At 45.5% G+C, this 15,144-nt stretch overlaps 4 protein-coding genes across 10 annotated transcripts in view; 1 reads left to right on the top strand and 3 right to left on the bottom strand.

Annotated features, from left to right (window-relative positions):
* Positions 1 to 402: 402 nt before the first annotated feature.
* On the bottom strand, positions 403 to 4,589 carry LOC120451643 (heterogeneous nuclear ribonucleoprotein H3). 3 transcript variants are annotated; one of them, XM_039635503.2, is made up of 7 exons: positions 4,431 to 4,588; positions 3,777 to 4,167; positions 3,276 to 3,407; positions 2,474 to 2,618; positions 1,868 to 2,013; positions 1,094 to 1,803; positions 403 to 997 (listed from the first exon to the last, which is right to left on the bottom strand). In XM_039635503.2, the coding sequence occupies exons 2-7, from the start codon at positions 4,147 to 4,149 to the stop codon at positions 710 to 712; spliced, it is 1,794 nt and encodes a 597-aa protein (XP_039491437.1). In that variant the 5' UTR covers positions 4,150 to 4,167; positions 4,431 to 4,588; the 3' UTR covers positions 403 to 709. The 3 variants fall into 3 exon arrangements, 2 of the variants coding, with proteins under 2 accessions (XP_039491437.1, XP_039491438.1); XR_005616400.1 differs by lacking the exons at positions 403 to 997; positions 2,474 to 2,618 and having other exon boundaries at positions 1,662 to 1,803; positions 4,431 to 4,589; XM_039635504.2 differs by lacking the exons at positions 2,474 to 2,618; positions 3,777 to 4,167; positions 4,431 to 4,588 and having other exon boundaries at positions 3,276 to 3,401.
* A 214-nt stretch (positions 4,590 to 4,803) lies between these two features.
* On the top strand, positions 4,804 to 5,534 carry LOC120451649 (cytochrome c oxidase subunit 5A, mitochondrial). The gene is made up of 2 exons (XM_039635515.1): positions 4,804 to 4,877; positions 4,944 to 5,534. The coding sequence occupies exon 2, from the start codon at positions 4,945 to 4,947 to the stop codon at positions 5,392 to 5,394; it is 450 nt and encodes a 149-aa protein (XP_039491449.1). The 5' UTR covers positions 4,804 to 4,877; position 4,944; the 3' UTR covers positions 5,395 to 5,534.
* Positions 5,535 to 5,608: 74 nt separating this feature from the next.
* Positions 5,609 to 7,712, bottom strand: LOC120451645 (kynurenine aminotransferase). 4 transcript variants are annotated; one of them, XM_039635510.1, is made up of 3 exons: positions 7,651 to 7,712; positions 6,505 to 7,044; positions 5,609 to 6,450 (listed from the first exon to the last, which is right to left on the bottom strand). In XM_039635510.1, the coding sequence occupies exons 2-3, from the start codon at positions 7,042 to 7,044 to the stop codon at positions 5,638 to 5,640; spliced, it is 1,353 nt and encodes a 450-aa protein (XP_039491444.1). In that variant the 5' UTR covers positions 7,651 to 7,712; the 3' UTR covers positions 5,609 to 5,637. The 4 variants fall into 4 exon arrangements, with proteins under 4 accessions (XP_039491444.1, XP_039491445.1, XP_039491443.1 ...); XM_039635511.1 differs by having other exon boundaries at positions 7,640 to 7,658; XM_039635509.1 differs by lacking the exon at positions 7,651 to 7,712 and adding an exon at positions 7,413 to 7,544.
* A 214-nt stretch (positions 7,713 to 7,926) lies between these two features.
* Positions 7,927 to 15,144, bottom strand: part of LOC120451647 (trophoblast glycoprotein) — a 42,217-nt gene continuing 34,999 nt past the window's right edge. For both annotated transcript variants that reach the window (XM_039635512.2, XM_039635513.2), the window contains one exon: positions 7,927 to 10,173. In XM_039635512.2, the coding sequence (XP_039491446.1) occupies positions 8,852 to 10,153 (1,302 nt within the window). In that variant the 5' untranslated portion in view covers positions 10,154 to 10,173 and the 3' untranslated portion in view covers positions 7,927 to 8,851. The remainder of the gene's footprint in view (positions 10,174 to 15,144) is intronic.

The following is a 15,144-nucleotide window of genomic DNA, read 5'->3' as shown; positions in this document are numbered from 1 at the left end:
AAAACACTTAAGAGCTTAACATATTTTCGATATCAAATTTCAAGTTATTATTCATTATACCTGGTTTACCGAATGATGTTTTGGGTTGATTAGGTTTTTCTATTCCCAGCTAGATGTGCTCATTATTTGAGATCATTAGTAGTTCAATAAAAAGTTTACTTTTATTCCCACGTTTTTTATCGAAGTGTTGCGGCATGCCCAGAAATGCAAATAGTCTTAGTGCAATTCATGGCATACCCTATTATTTTAATAGTTTCTGTGTACTAAAGTGCCGGTATAAAAAAGTTTTTAAGACAGCTGTGCACATATTGATCTCATCTGTATCCACAACATATACTTTACTCTCAATCATTTCCGGGCAGACAATATCCATGTTTAATTAAAACTCCCAAAAACACTACGTTCAAGTTTAAAACAAAAATTTATTTTAGAAAAACCTAAATTAATAATTGAAACTTAAATATTACAATTGAAATTTCTACAGAATAAAGTACTAAAATGTGCTCTTTATTCTTGATTATACATTGGTGGTTTCCTATGTCTGACCAATTGTCTCTGTCTGAAATCTGTTCGATAATCTTTTAGTTAAGTGGTTTACGTGGTTGTAAGGGTTCCTTAGCGGTTTAGCGGTATAGTTTCAGCTTCATCATAATATTACGAAATACTTGCGTCTACATTAATTTCAATGTAATCAAACTATGGAAGAGCTTTAGATGCGTCGCGAAAAGTTACCGCCGCCGCCACCACCACCGCCATTGTTTCCCATACCGCCGCCGCCACCCCCGCCGTTACCACCACCGTTGTTTCCATTGGGGCCACCCCGCGTCTTTCCGTCGTAGAACAGCTCAATGTATCGCGAGCCCATCTGCTCTCTGTGGCGCTTCATGGCCACCTGGGAGTCCTCGTAGGTGTCGAAGTAGGCATCAGCAGTTCCACTGTGCAGACCCTTCTTGTTGTAGTTTATGCGCACGTTAGCTGGTCGGATTGGTTCAAAGAACTAAAATAATAATAAATGTTCGTTATAAGTAAATTGAATAATCAAATTTCCCAAGCATGTTTAATTTTAGTTGAATTTTGTTACTATTAAGCTCACCTTGAAGACGTCGTTTTCAAACGAAGTGTAGGGAAGCCCTCGCATGTGGATTGTATAATACTCGATATCGTTGCCCCGACCTCCGCCGATGGGACCGAAATTGCCACCACCGCCCATGGAGTTGCCACCGCCAAAGTTGGAGCCGTTGTTGAATCCTCCGCCACCGCCGTTGTTGCCTCCACCGAAGTTCGAGCCGCCATTGTTGTTTCCTCCAAAGTTACCGAACCCAGAGTTTCCGAAGTTTCCGTTGTTATTGTTGCGACCGCCGCCGATCGGACCAAAGTTGCCGACACCACTCGAGTTGCCGAAGTTGCCGCCGTTATTGAAACCTCCTCCGCTGTTGCCGCCAAAATTTGAGCCGCCATTGTTGCCAAAGTTATTAACGCCTCCTGGAGAATTGAAGTTGTTGCCATTGTTGAAACCACCGCCGCCGTTGTTGTTGCCGCCGAAGTTTCCACCGCCATTGTTGCCGAAGTTTCCAAAGTTTCCGCTGTTACCACTATCGTTGCCAAAGTTGCCGGAATTTCCACCGTTGTTGCCGCCACCAAAGTTTCCGAAATTGCTGGGTCCAGAGTTATTACCAAAATTTCCATTATTTCCACCACCGCCTTGGTTGTTTCCAAAGTTGCCGGAATTCATCAGGCTTGGCAGATTGTTGAAGCCCAGCATGTTGTTGGCACCAACGCCAAAGTTGCCATTGTTGCCCCAATCTGTGATTAAAAACAAAGTGAATCATTGCAGTATTTCATATTTAACAAATGCAAATAACCTTACCATTGCGTCCTCCGCCGAAGTCATTGCCACCACGGTTGGCACCACGATCACGTATGTCATACGGGCCCGGGCGTCCTCCGACGCCACCGCCGGCGCCTGTGGCCCTCTTCATTTCAGCAATCGAGCTGCGGAATATCTCAATATACCTATATGAATAAGAGTGGAAAAGGTATATAAGTCAAAAGTGGTACTTGAAATTTGCTAGGGTCGGTGGCGTTTTCTTCAAATGATCAACTATTAAATATCACGTAATGGAAACGAAATCAAAATAAATTCATTGAACTGATAAACTAAATAAAAATGCTATTCACAGTTTGATTAATTTGTTAGATTAAGCACATGATGGCGCTTAAACATATATATATATATATATACATATGTGTATTTAGAGCCCCACCAGACCCGTAGCTATGGAAAAATTGTTGCTAAATGGATTCTCAGTTACTGAAATAGAAATTATTTGTGATAAAAGTAATTAAATATTTTGTGAATAATCTATGGTGTTGTATAGTCCTTGTATGTTTCAACAAGTTCGCAATTGATTACCACTTAATGTTTTAATTTCAGCTGTTTTGTTGTAGAAGATATGATGAATTAGAAACCCACCTGTGCCCAATTTTTTCCCGATTTCGGCCCAAGGCTTGCTCAGTGTCGTCCTGGCTTTCGAACTGAACAAAAGCTTCCCCAGTTGCACGACCCCTTCTGTCCATAACAAAAAGTATGCCCTCCCGATCCGTTTTGATTTCCAACCCTGCCCATGACGATAACCAACAAAGATTTATACAAATATATAGATTTCATATATATACATTATGCAAGGTTAAGCTTAGATAGAAAAACAGAAATACAGAGGTTGATAAATGTTATTGTTTAGTTCTAACACCGCAGAACTTTTGCAGGCTCGCGGCATTAGCAACGTTTGCTTTAATAATTAGAGCCATTCAGTCAAAAAATGATCTGCAGGCAAGATGCGACTGTTGCAAACGTGATGCCCGGACCACAATGTATTACAAAACTGAGATCCTGTAACGTGTAGACATGTGAAGCTCAGTTGACGGCTGTGAGTAATGATCGCTCATATAACCAAGTGAACTGGGTTATGTAACCAATGAAATAATGATTTATCGGACAAGTGGACGTGACCGCCGTCGACTCTCAGCCGTTTACTTTGTTTGGAAGGAGCTGCGTGGACCGCCGAACCCATTACACAAATGCAAGGGCGTGCAATTTTTTGCCCGACAATGTGTATGTACGTTGAAGCGCATGTGTAATTGATATGAAAGGTGTAGATGAAAGGGGACCGTAGGCCATATCTCAACGAAGTGAACAAATAATACATGCGGTCAACCACTGTCTTCGATCCTGGTGCCTACTAGTATGGAAAGAGGATCAGGGTCAGGAAACTCACCAGAGAAGAACTCCTCGATTTGCTGCTCGGTGACGGCATAGGGCAGACCACGAAGCTTCACAACGAAGGCCGTGCCGTGTCCGCTGATCTTCCGCATGGCTTCCTTGGCCTCCTTGGGCGTGGCAGTGAAAACTAAAGGAATAAATACATAATATTATACTAATAATAAACACATTTGTATAGTTATAAGATGATGTCAAATCTACTATCTTCCTTTCTTTAAGTGGTGTTGATACTACAACAATTTCTTGTAAGAATACTACCTCGATAGAAGTTGGGATAATGGTAACAAAGTGTCATATTTGTAAAGACTGCTTATTATTAGGTCATTGTGAGAATGAATGAAAGGCAAGAAAAACATTACTAGCATACAAAGCTGAATCATCTTCGCGACAGTTATGGAATGAGAAAAAAAACAGAGAGATGTTACAGAGCTAGGCCTATAATTGGTAACACTTCTGTGGTACAGTCAACCCCCGTGCGAATGGCAAGTAAACAAACCCTCAATGTAGCGGTGGCCCATGCTGGCCTTGTTCAGCTTGCGGGCCTCTTCGACGTCCTCCTGGCTGGCCACCTCCACGTACGCCTCGCCGGTGTTCTTGCCGTCGACGCGACTGGTGACCAGGTGAATGCCCGACGAGCCATTGGTGACATTCACGTTCTCCAGAAAGTCGAGGATCTCCTTGTGGGTGGCGGACCAGGGCAGACCGCGCAAACGAACGAACTTGGGGCTCTCGCCGACGTTCTCGATCTTGACGCCGCCATCTTCGTCGAACTGGTCTTCGTCATCCTGCTGCTGGTTGCTGTCGTCGTTGAAGTTGTCGCCATTTCCCTGCTGCTGGCCGTAGTTGAATTGCACGTCTGCGTTGGACATTTTTCACTCGCTCTTTGTCTGCAAATGGTGGCGTGCCAGATGGGTTACAACTATTAGATACTGGTTAACTAGTTTTGGTTATTTTTAGTGGCTGCAGATGCACTTTTTTCAGCCGGTTATTCTCCTCTCAACTGCGACGCTTGTTTGATGCGATTCTTTTTTGCACCGCGTACGCCATTTTGATTTCTAGTCACCCCTAATCGGGCATGGCATTTTGCTGGCCTCGTACACAATATATACGATTCTAATGGCCACACCTGGTGGCGGAACTGCGGGCTAACCTTATTCTGTATTGCTGCAACTTCCAATATCTTTGTTTTGTTAACTTTAAACGAATAATTCGCACGATTTTTCAGAGAGTTTGAGCAGAGAGCACGCGTCAAGTTTAAGATGCAGTGTGACCGCGTTTAAATCGTCAAAATATACCGCCTGGCAGTGAAATACTTTTTATATATTTACGTGTCAAGGTAACGCCGAAGGAACAGTGGAAAATGAACGAAGTTATTAATGATTATTTTTTTCTGCATGTTTTGGGCAAGTCAGAAGAAATAAAAGGTAAGCAAGAAATTAAACTAACTGAGACACTATCTTTTTGAATATCTGAGTGTTTTATGACACCGATGGTTAAATCCAATGATATGGTACGTGCCCATCCCTGAAACAGCCAGTGTTGCCAACCATCACTCAGATCTGTCATACCCGTGTGAAAAGTAGCAAGAACAAGAAAAGTGAGTCGAGCTGTTACTTAACCAAATTTTTGCAATTAACAAGCATTTTACTGTTTTAAACGGCAGCATGTTGAGCATCACGGCCCGTAACCTGGCAAGCGCCCTCCGCAGCAGCCTCGTCGGCACATCGTCGCGCGTGGCCGCCGTGCGCTGTCTGCACGGAACCGAGGAATCGGCAGAGGAGTTCGACAAGCGCTACGAGAAGTACTTCAGCCGTGAGGGCATCGACGGCTGGGAGATCCGCAAGGGCATGAACGATCTGCTGGGTATGGATCTGGTGCCCAGCCCCAAGATCATCGAGGCCGGTCTGCGCGCCAGCCGTCGCGTCAACGACATTGCCCTGGCCATCAGGTGGCTGGAGGGATGCAAGGACAAGTGCGGCGACCAGAAGGCCACCCTCTATCCCTACTTGCTGGAGAAGATCACTCCCACACTGCAGGAACTGGGCATCCCAACCATCGAGGAGCTGGGCTACGACAAGCCTGAGCTGGCCCTGAAGTCCGTGTACGATGCTTAAGCGGAGTACTCTAGTTTACACACACAGAACACAATATACACGTTACAGCGACACTAGCTACCCATCCAATGTATGGTGCGGATGAACATGTTGTTGGATTACTAATAAATGGAGATTGGAGTAAGGCTACCACACCAGCACTAGGTTGTTTTCCCTGTTGGTTACGTAACACCCAGGTTAGGGAACTGCATTCGGACAGAGATAAACAAAGCGATTGATAGCAATTCGTTTATTGTCCGGCGACTATTTCCATTTGGACAGCAGTTCGGCCGCCTTGTCCAGGTTCTCTTGCTTCTTGATGAAGCAGTAGCGCACAAAGTCCTCCCCCAGAGGTTTGTTGGGCTCGCTGTAGAAGGCACTTGGCGGTATGCCCTGCAAGCCCATGTTCTTGGTCATCCACTTGGTAAACTTGTAATCCCGGTGCTTGTCCGGCTCAGAGCTCAGATCGATCTTGTCCGCCAGTGGTGACCAGTCTGCCAGCATAAAGTAGCCACCTTCCGGGATGGTGGGACGCATGCCGGCTTCGGACAGGAACTTGGCCATGAAGTCGCGCTTCTGCTTGAGCTCGCGCGGCAGGCTAAGGAAGTAGCTCTCCGGCTGACCCAACCGAGCCAGTTCCACCTCAAAACTGCGCGCCACGCCCTCCTGGAGCGGCGTCGGGCAAGTGTACACAGAGTTCTGGTGCACCATCTGCAGGTTACGAATAAGCTGAGCGGGTCCGTAAGCCCAGCCTATCTTCCAACCGGTCACTGAGAAGGTCTTGCCCGCTGAACCCAGAGTGATGGTGCGGTCCCACATGCCAGGCAGGGTGCAGATACGGATGTGCTCGGCTCCGTCGAACACCAGCCACTCATACACCTCGTCCGAAACGCACAGCACATTCCACTTGCGGCAGAGCTCGGCAATTCTCTCCAGTTCCTTCCGGTTGAAGACCTTTCCAATGGGATTGTGGGGTGTGTTCAGGATAATCATCTTTGTTTTGGAGTTGAACAAACTCTCGAATTCGGCATCGTCCAGCACCCAGTCGGCCGAGCTGATTGGTCCCTTTGTCTTTTGCTATAAATTACACATATTAAAAGAGGGATCTTATTTTTCTATAAAGCTTCTTACCAATTTTAGGGGAACAAAGCGGGGCACTCCACCGGCCATCTTGACCATGGGCTCGTAGCAGTCGAAGAACGGTTCAATAATGATCACCTCGTCGCCCACATCAACATGGCCCATGATGGTGGAGTAGAGAGCCTCGTAGGCGCCTGCTGTAATCAGGATGTCGCTTAGGGGATTAAGCTCCTTGCCGACGAGACCGCTATACAGCTTGGACAGCGCATTGACCAGGCGCACGTGACCGTAACCGCGAGTGTACTGATGCAGTAGAGGATTCTCGTCCTTGGCAATGTCGGCCAGCGAGTGGGTTACGTACTCGGGGGCGGCATCATCGGGAAATCCCTGACCCAGGTTCAAGGGCTTATACTGCATGGCCAGGGCAATATACTCGTTCCAGACGCTGGGCGTGCTGCCCTGCAATCGCTTGGGCAGATCAAATTTCTCCATATTACTGGCAGTTTGCTGGTGACGAAGGACTTGCAACTGGAACTGCTCTCGAAGGCTTCTCTTGGCAGCGGAGAGGGCTAACTGGCAGCTGCGTAGCATCTGTAAAAAGGTGACTTTAGTGACTGATTGCTCCCCTTCGCCTTATCACCGCGTGTTTGGTTTGTTTATTGCGCGATAAGCACGCACTTTGCCTGTCGTCTCTGTGGGTCTGTTGTCTGATCACGAATGTAATAATAAACGGTATAACTGGTTAAATTTTAAATGCAATTGTTGAAGTTAAATGCTGGAGGCCTGCAATGCGCGGTGACGTTGCATAATGACACTGAATTGTGATTAGAATAGCGGAATATCTATATGCGATAGGATTTTGTTTTAAAGCGCTCACGCACACATGTAAACTAAAATATGCAAATAAACAATTGCGTGGAACGTTGATGCCGCAAAATACAAATGGTAATGAAATTCACCAAAAATGAGCTGCAGGAAACCAAAAACAATGTCAGCTGTCCTTTGAAATTACAGATTTCCCAATTTAAATAATTGATAACATCTTAAACGAGCTTTAAATCCACGATCATCTCTAGTTGACAGCCTTGACCTAGAATACAAAATAACTCGTAACCAGACACGCAAGATATATTGGTTCCTTAACTTGACAAAAACTTTGAAAATAGTTTAGAATTTGGGAATTAACCTGTAACTCACAAAATAAGCTACGAATTGTTTATAAATTTATAGCTGACTTGAAACACTGTTATCGATAAACGACGACCAGGGATGCCAATCAAATCACGCACGAAGCAATCGATCACATCGATAACCGACTTATATCGAAAGCAAATCGAATTCAAACTATAATTTCATCGTTGCCGCGATTTTTCAGTTGGAAATAAGTTTTTAATAATATATTCAAATTATTGGATATAGTTTTAGGTGTATACCAACCCGAAATAAGTCCTCATAAAATTAAAACGCATTTACTTCCATTTTTCAAAAGTTTATTTATAAAAAATGCTTGTTATTGGTAGTTAATCAAGGGAGAAATCATCGTACAGCTAGTATAATTGACAAATTAATTGATTAATAACATATTAAGCATCGAAACAGTTTACATTTCATTGAGTGTAGAATTATCTGTAATGCTATAAAAAGAATTCAAGTTTGTGTTAGACCAATTTCGATTTTAAATGTTCGTTCTGCAGAGTTTTAACAAAGTAAAGCTACTAAACTTAAATCACAGATAACACTAAAGTGTTTGTTACGATATATGCATGTATATATATATGTATGTGTCTGTTTTTTTTTATATATATGTCACTATATATGTGTGGTCAAATCGGTTGATACAGGCCCGCTTTGCCTTTTCCTTTCGTACGATTCCTTTGTTTGGAAATCATAGAACGCATAACTGACTTAAACGTTAAGATAGAAAACCGCTAACTCTAAAGAAATTGTGTTCTTGTCTGTGTAATGTGGTTTTGTTGCAGTAATTTAAGTGGCCACATTCCATCCGCTGTTAAATGCAACAATTGCCTTAAGTACTACGAAACAAAGGCTGATGCTCTGATGCTGGTTGGGACTTCAGTATGATCCTATTGTTTCCTCCTACTCGTCCTCTTCCATTGTGAATGGCACACGTTTTGCGAAACGCTAATGGCAAAAACGAATCTGTGGATATTGGCCCGGTATCGGATTCAATTTCAAACAAGCAGTGTTATATAGAAGACCGAAAGTAAGAGACATTTCTTGATAAGCTGAAGTTCAATCGAAGAATCATCAAAGTTAATCCTATAGAAATTGCAGGAACTTGGGCGGCCTGAATGCAATTGCAGGAAATCGAATGGCTTTCTGTTTGAAACTAAAAGTGGAAACCGAGCTTTATTCCTCTCCCTTTCTCTTTTTGCTCCTAGACGTGCACCTCCGGGCAGTCTTCGTCCTTGATCGATGTGTACTGCACCTTCTTGGCCACATTGTCGAACACCGGCGTTATCATGTACTTCAACTTGTCTCTACTGACGTAGACGAGGGCCACCAGGAGTCCCAGCAGGATCATGGTGAGCACGATCAGCAGGAAAATCAGAGTGGCCGTGTGACCGCTGATGTGGGCCTGAGGTTGGAGATGAGACGCCTCCGGGTCCCCGTAATGCGGCTCCTCCTCGGCGGTGTTTAGGATCGTGGCAGCGGCGGCGATGGCATCCGCACACTGAGCCATATCCATTTGCAGGAGGTGAGCGGGCTCGGCGTCCACGTGTCCCGTCGAATGGAAGCACATCAGGCTGTCCTTGTTGCGCACCGTCACCCGGGTGGTGGTCATCCACGCGCGGAACGGAGCGGTGCGGCAGTCGCAGGCGAAGGGATTGAGGTTGAAATCTACGATCAAATTGGCCGTGCGGTTGGGGCGCTCCTCCAGCTCATTGAGCACCCGAAGATCGGTGGGCTTCACGAATCCGAACTTATTGCGCTCCAGGTCGAGGAAGCGCAGGTTGTTCAGGCAGCGCACCTCGAAGTTGAGGTCCCGCAGCTCGTTGTCGCCCAAATGGAGGTCACGCAGCGAGGGCAGGTCGCAGAAGACTCTGCGGTCCTTGAAGTGCGTGATCTCGTTCTGCTCCAGATGCAGCTTCTGCAACTTCACCAACTGGCTGTTCACAAAGATGTCGTGCAGATCCTCGCTCAGCTGCGGCGAGCTATTGTCCTCAAAGGCATCGGTGAGATGCAGACTCTGTAGATTAATAAAGTTCGAGAAGACGCGTGGGTGATGGTGGTTCACCTCGTCTTCGTATCTCGAGATGCTCAGATTGTTGTGGTTGAGAATCAGGCGTTCCACGCGCGGCACATGGTGATAGCTCTTGCCGCGAATCTCGCGGATGTGATTGCTGCTCATGTCCACGATGCGCAGCTCTTTGTAGTTGTTAATGCTCCCAAAGACGTTCCACGGCAGCTCAGTGATCCGGTTGCCCGTGAAGATCAGCACCTCCACCTGGTCGGGCATAAATTCCAGCACGCTGGTGTTCACCAGTCCGGCGTTCGTGCAGTTCACCACGTACTGCATCTCGCTCTCGTACAGCTCCTTGCCACAACTGCACGCCGCCGGAAAGTTCGGTCCGCAACTGGACGAATTTTCGCCAAGGACTCCTCCTGCGCCGATCGCCAGGATAATGGCAGTGATGGCCACAACCTGGATCATTCTCCTCAGTTCGGTGGGTTGCATGATTTTATGTTTGCTGAAGCCTGTAAGTAATTCAAAGCAAACAAAAATAATTTACATTATATTATTTAATATTTCTTCTTCAAATAGTGCCTATCTTGCAACTTAAGTTCCTTTTAAGTTTAGGTGTAAGGATATTGGATAAGAAATTATCGGCTTGAACGCAGATATTCTTTGGCCGTATGCTATAGAAAAAACGGTTTATTGGCTGATAATGCATTTTGTAGTGGCGCACATGCCTCAGGGATTTCCGAATTTGTACAGGTGCCTGACTAGCCAAAGCCACCCTTTTCCCACCGAGCAGACAGCTTATTTATGCTCCACAAGTTGCAGATTTATGTGCTTATGAAAGCCGGAGCATTGTGCCTCACCTCAGCGAAGAGGCTATCTTCTCCCATCCTCCGCGGCCCACTTCAATCGTCGGCCCACGCGGCGTATGGGTAATTTCTGTTTTCTGGCAAACTTTTCGGCGTCGGGGGCACAACAAACGCCTGAAGGGCACTACGGCGGACTGTGGCAGTCATCCAACCGCAACAGGAACAGAAACTGGAGGAGCAGCCGTAAACCTGATTATTTTTCGGCTTTTATTGCTATTTGCTTAGTGGCATCGAGTGTGTGTGAGTGTTTATGCGTGAGTTTATGAAAAACGCAGTGGGTGGCAAGTAAAATATTTAAGGCTGGAGCCGAAACACTTAGCTAAGATGGTAGATCAAATGTGTATGTTCTACCTAACCGACAGTAAAAATTAAATTGGTCTTCCAAAAACGCAGACCTCATTAAAGCCCAAATTGCTCCATCAGAAACAGAGACATCAATAAATTGTGTTAAATTTAATGAACAACACTAAATTTTCGTCAATAATGAATACAGAAGAGGAATTTGGGGAAAAACAATAGAGTTCATGAAACCAAACACTGTAACAATGGGAATAGAACAAATTGTGAGACCAATTAGTGCCGTTTAGGCAAACATTTTTGCTCAGTTTTAAGGTGGGCTGCTTAAATTGGGGCAGTTTTCTGTGAAAGCCAGATGGTTTGCAAGCCTTAAAGAATCCGGAATTCCATGGGGTTGCTGGAAAATGGGCAGCATTTGAAGTGAAACAGAATTGCCGGAATGAAGCCCCTATCCTGGCGTGAATTGGATCTCTGTGACCATTAATTTGCCTGTTAAGAGGGTGCTTTCAATTGGATGTTGCTGCTCTTGAACTAGGCGCCTGGCCAAGGGTCACTCGATGCTAATGAGCGAATCAAATTCCTGGCAGGAAAATTGAAAACTAACTGCGTTTTAATGGCCCCAGCAGGAGACCTTCGCTACCCACCAAACAGAAGGCCACTTAATTACGTGAACTGGCAATTATGTAGCTTGTTTCCCGGACTACAATTTATGATGGTCTATCGTATGTAAATGAAATTTACAAATTTCCAAATTTACAAATATTTATCCGCCACAAATCGGAAATATTTACCAATTAGTGCGAGATAAGTGGAGTGTGAAAGCATTCGTTTAGTGTTTAGTTTTTCTCTCTGCACTCCCCCGTTTCGACCATAAACGTTTGCTTCTCTTTTAGCCAAGGTTGAAAGGCAGCACAAAGCTGCACTCCACTTGAATCTTCCGTTGCAAGTAAACGCTGCGTGTGTGTGAGTCACTTCCGGTTTGTCGGACTAACAAGCAGCCGCGCTCTGTACCCCCTCTGCCCCCCTGCCGTTTTACTTTAATTTCAACTTTTTTGTGTCTTTGTTGTTGTTTGCTTTGTGTGTGTTTACTGTTGCAATCTCATACACCTTGCCACCCCATCTCCACCCCCCTTGCTACGCCCCGTGGGCATTCCACTGCAATAATAAGGCAAACAAACAGCATTTGTTCCTTCTTTACTGCACTCGGCTCGCTTCTCGCTGGAATTTATGCATGCGCGTAAAATAATAATAATACATAAAAGAAACAGCAGCAGCAACAGCAGCAGAAACAACAAAGCCAAACAACTACAATAACAGCGGCATAATGTGTATGTAACAAGCGCAAGTAAAATAATAATGCTGTACATTTTTGTGTGTGTCTTTATACCCTTCCGAAGGGTATTTCTCATTTAAGTGGAACTCTATGTCGCTGGTTGTATAGTACATAAATATCTGGCTCAGACAAGTTGACCTTACGATGGCATGTCATTCTACTTATTATCTTAAAGGGCTGTCCTTCAAGCTATTCTACTTTTCGAACTTGCATAGCAATATTTTCTTTATCTTGTCTAGCAAACCAATCCTTTCTATTTACTTACTATATATAACCTGAAACTCCGTGACTTTATGCAATTTGCTACTCATAGATGGACATTCTTTGGTAATTTAAAGCAGCCTGTAAAGGTATGCCAAGCCTCGGTTTACGAGGCAAATATACCTTTCTTGTTTGTTGATATTTTTTTCGATTTTTTTTTGTACGTGCTTTGCCTCTGCATGACTCCCGCTCTAATTCCTCCTCTGTCCCGCTCGTCCTTTAATTCGTTAGTGGTGAAGTGCCAGCCACTTGGCAGTTGCAATACAAAGGAGCAGAAGGAGGAGCAGCAGCAGAAGCAGGAGCAGGTGGAAAATGGCGTATATGGGAGTGGAATTGAAGGTGGTCCCTCAATTTGTAATGCACGATGAGAACGAGCTTTGGACGTCGCTGTGTGTGTGTGTGCGTGTGTGTGATAAGTGTGTGTGTGTGTGCGCGCGTGCATGTGTGGTTGACTTTGTGTGGTTGTTTGGTCTAATTAGAGCATAACTGTATGGTGGCATATGAATAGATGTGGCGGGGTGGTGTCAGGCGATCCCAGAGGAAATTCACAGCTGTACCCAAAATTCAGCTTATGCCAACAAATGACAGCCAATTAGGTTCACTTTCGACTATACCATAGCCCACCATTTTCGCTTATCACCATCACCATTCGACATTTGCGAAAAACCAATTTTATCATATTTTCTGATTTCGAGTCGGTTTGCTTTTGATCGGAAATTTCGTGGTAACTAGTTTAGAATGCAGATTTCACCTTTAAATTATTCACTGAAATGACAATACAAGCTGAAATAACCTCTTTCAACCGGTCTTTAACTATAGGTTAACTTCTTATATCACTCATAGTACCAGTACTAGCTCGGATTTCGCAACACTTAGTTTAAGCTCTTCTCATTAAATAACCCGCACGCCCATTCAGGATCCCCTTAAAATTGCTGAGCAGATGTCTCCATTATCGCAGCTCTCCTCAATCGGATGCTGTGGCCAAGGCTCTTACCGGTTTTTCGCACTGAAAGGCGATGCCACGCCCCCCACTTTTTGAGAAGGTGGCGGGCGGAGGGGCGGGCTTGGGTGAGAAGGGAGCGTCCTTGGGAGTTTCGCCAGTCAAATTTCATTGTTGGCACAACTCGCTGCATACTTTCGGGCAACACTTGCGAATGAAAAGCTCTTCAGAGAGAATTTCGCAGCTGCAATTCGCATCCAACTGGGTAAATGGCGGGAGCAGCAGCAGAATGGGAAGCAACTGGAGGAGGTGCTGGTGAAGTGCTGCTCGCCTCGCTGTGCCAACTGCATTACGGAAATCCTAATGCGGCCAACAAGCGTTTAATGTCCTGCCCGGCAGTCATTAAGCGGGAGTGAGAAATGTTGAAATGTTTAAAAGCTTTTCGCCAACTCCGGCTACAGTTCCAGTTGCAGATCCTTGTGCAACTCCTGGTCCATTGCCAGTAGCCAAAAATGGCCAACTAACTGTTCTTGGGCTGGCAATAAATTTCAGCGGGCTGCCTGGGGTTTTTAAGTAGGCGAAGTACGGCTGCCAGCGAGAAAACACTAATCTAACATCAAGGAAATCGAGCCGTAGCTGCAATAAACTTAACTCTACGGGGGAAAACTAGTTCGAAGACTTTTTGGTACACTGCCCTGGTATCGTGCTTTCAAACTTTATGCCCATAAATCTATGAGGAAAGTAAAAGTTTCTGCACATGAAATGGACGCATAATCTACTTCGAAGCTTCTAAATGAATTGAATGTATTCAATGTATTGAATCTAGGTCGCTTTATCAGTGGCTTTATTTATTTTCTGATTACTGGGCATAGCTTTTTCCCCCAGTGTGCAGCTAAATTACGTCCAAAACTGTTTGTCCATTTTGACGGCTTTATTCTGGGTTGTTTATGCCCTCATTGACTGCGCGCGAGTAAGTAGGCAACACTCGTCGGGGTTCCTCCCCTGGAGCCATCTGAGTCCCTGTCCACTTCACTTCATCCATCCCATTCCATCCAGCCCCTGGGCTCCCCGCTTGGCCATGTTCATTGTCAACCTGCTGGCGGTTGCTCAGATGCTGGCGATGGCTTTTGAGGAGCGCGCTCTCCTTGCCAATGCAATTAAACGCGACTGCAGTCCCGGCATGGTTTACTATCCTGTCCTCTTGCGCGTCCTGGCTGCATGAAACTCAATTAGGAAAGTTCACCAGGAGCGGAAAATCGCGCGGGGTGCGGTGTTAAGGATGCAGGACGAAAGACGGGGACGGGTGTCGGCCGCAATATGAAATTGGTGCACGTTGGCTTCATAATTTCATTATGAGTGCGCCGTGCAAAGTGCAAAATATACGAGTCTGACAGCATACAGAAGCCACAATGGCAGGGTGTTAAATGGGCGTGGCAGAAGCTGGAGGTGGAAGCGGAGACGGTGATGGAGATGAAGGAGACGAAGGATCTCCTCACGCCATCGTAGCTTGGTCAGAGCCCTCGCATCCGCTTGGACTATGTAATTAGCAGGCAGCTAATTGCACTTCAATGGCCAAGTAAGTGGAGTTCCATCCCCCGCACCCCCGCTTCCCCCTGCTGGAGGCGGAAAGTCTGCGAAGTTTTTCACACGCCAAACGGAAAAGCTGCGGGGGAAATGTAAGGGAAATGTGAAAGTTGGCCAAGAGTGTGAATTGTGGCTTTGCGGTCTTTTAAAGACACACTCATGCACCACCGGCAATATCGCAATGGTTTGGGGCATGGAGCAG

The sequence above is a fragment of the Drosophila santomea genome, chromosome 3R (genome assembly GCF_016746245.2).
Source record: "Drosophila santomea strain STO CAGO 1482 chromosome 3R, Prin_Dsan_1.1, whole genome shotgun sequence".
Classification (NCBI taxonomy): Eukaryota; Metazoa; Arthropoda; class Insecta; order Diptera; family Drosophilidae; genus Drosophila; species Drosophila santomea.
The sequence above is the reverse complement of the archived record's forward strand: the minus strand, read 5'-3'. Positions and strand labels throughout refer to the sequence as shown.

Bases quoted from the DNA above. Each gene is read 5' to 3' on its own strand.
- LOC120451643 (XM_039635503.2), bottom strand. From the start codon at position 4,149: ATGTCCAACGCAGACGTGCAATTCAACTACGGCCAGCAGCAGGGAAAT. The intron at 3,408-3,776 runs GTTTGTTTACTT...TTATTCCTTTAG, and splicing joins GGGCCACCGCTACATTGAGG to TTTTCACTGCCACGCCCAAG. The intron at 2,014-2,473 runs GTGGGTTTCTAA...TTATTCATATAG, and splicing joins CGGGAAAAAATTGGGCACAG to GTATATTGAGATATTCCGCA.
- LOC120451649 (XM_039635515.1), top strand. From the start codon at position 4,945: ATGTTGAGCATCACGGCCCGTAACCTGGCAAGCGCCCTCCGCAGCAGC.
- LOC120451645 (XM_039635510.1), bottom strand. From the start codon at position 7,044: ATGCTACGCAGCTGCCAGTTAGCCCTCTCCGCTGCCAAGAGAAGCCTT. The intron at 6,451-6,504 runs GTAAGAAGCTTT...TGTAATTTATAG, and splicing joins GCTTTGTTCCCCTAAAATTG to CAAAAGACAAAGGGACCAAT.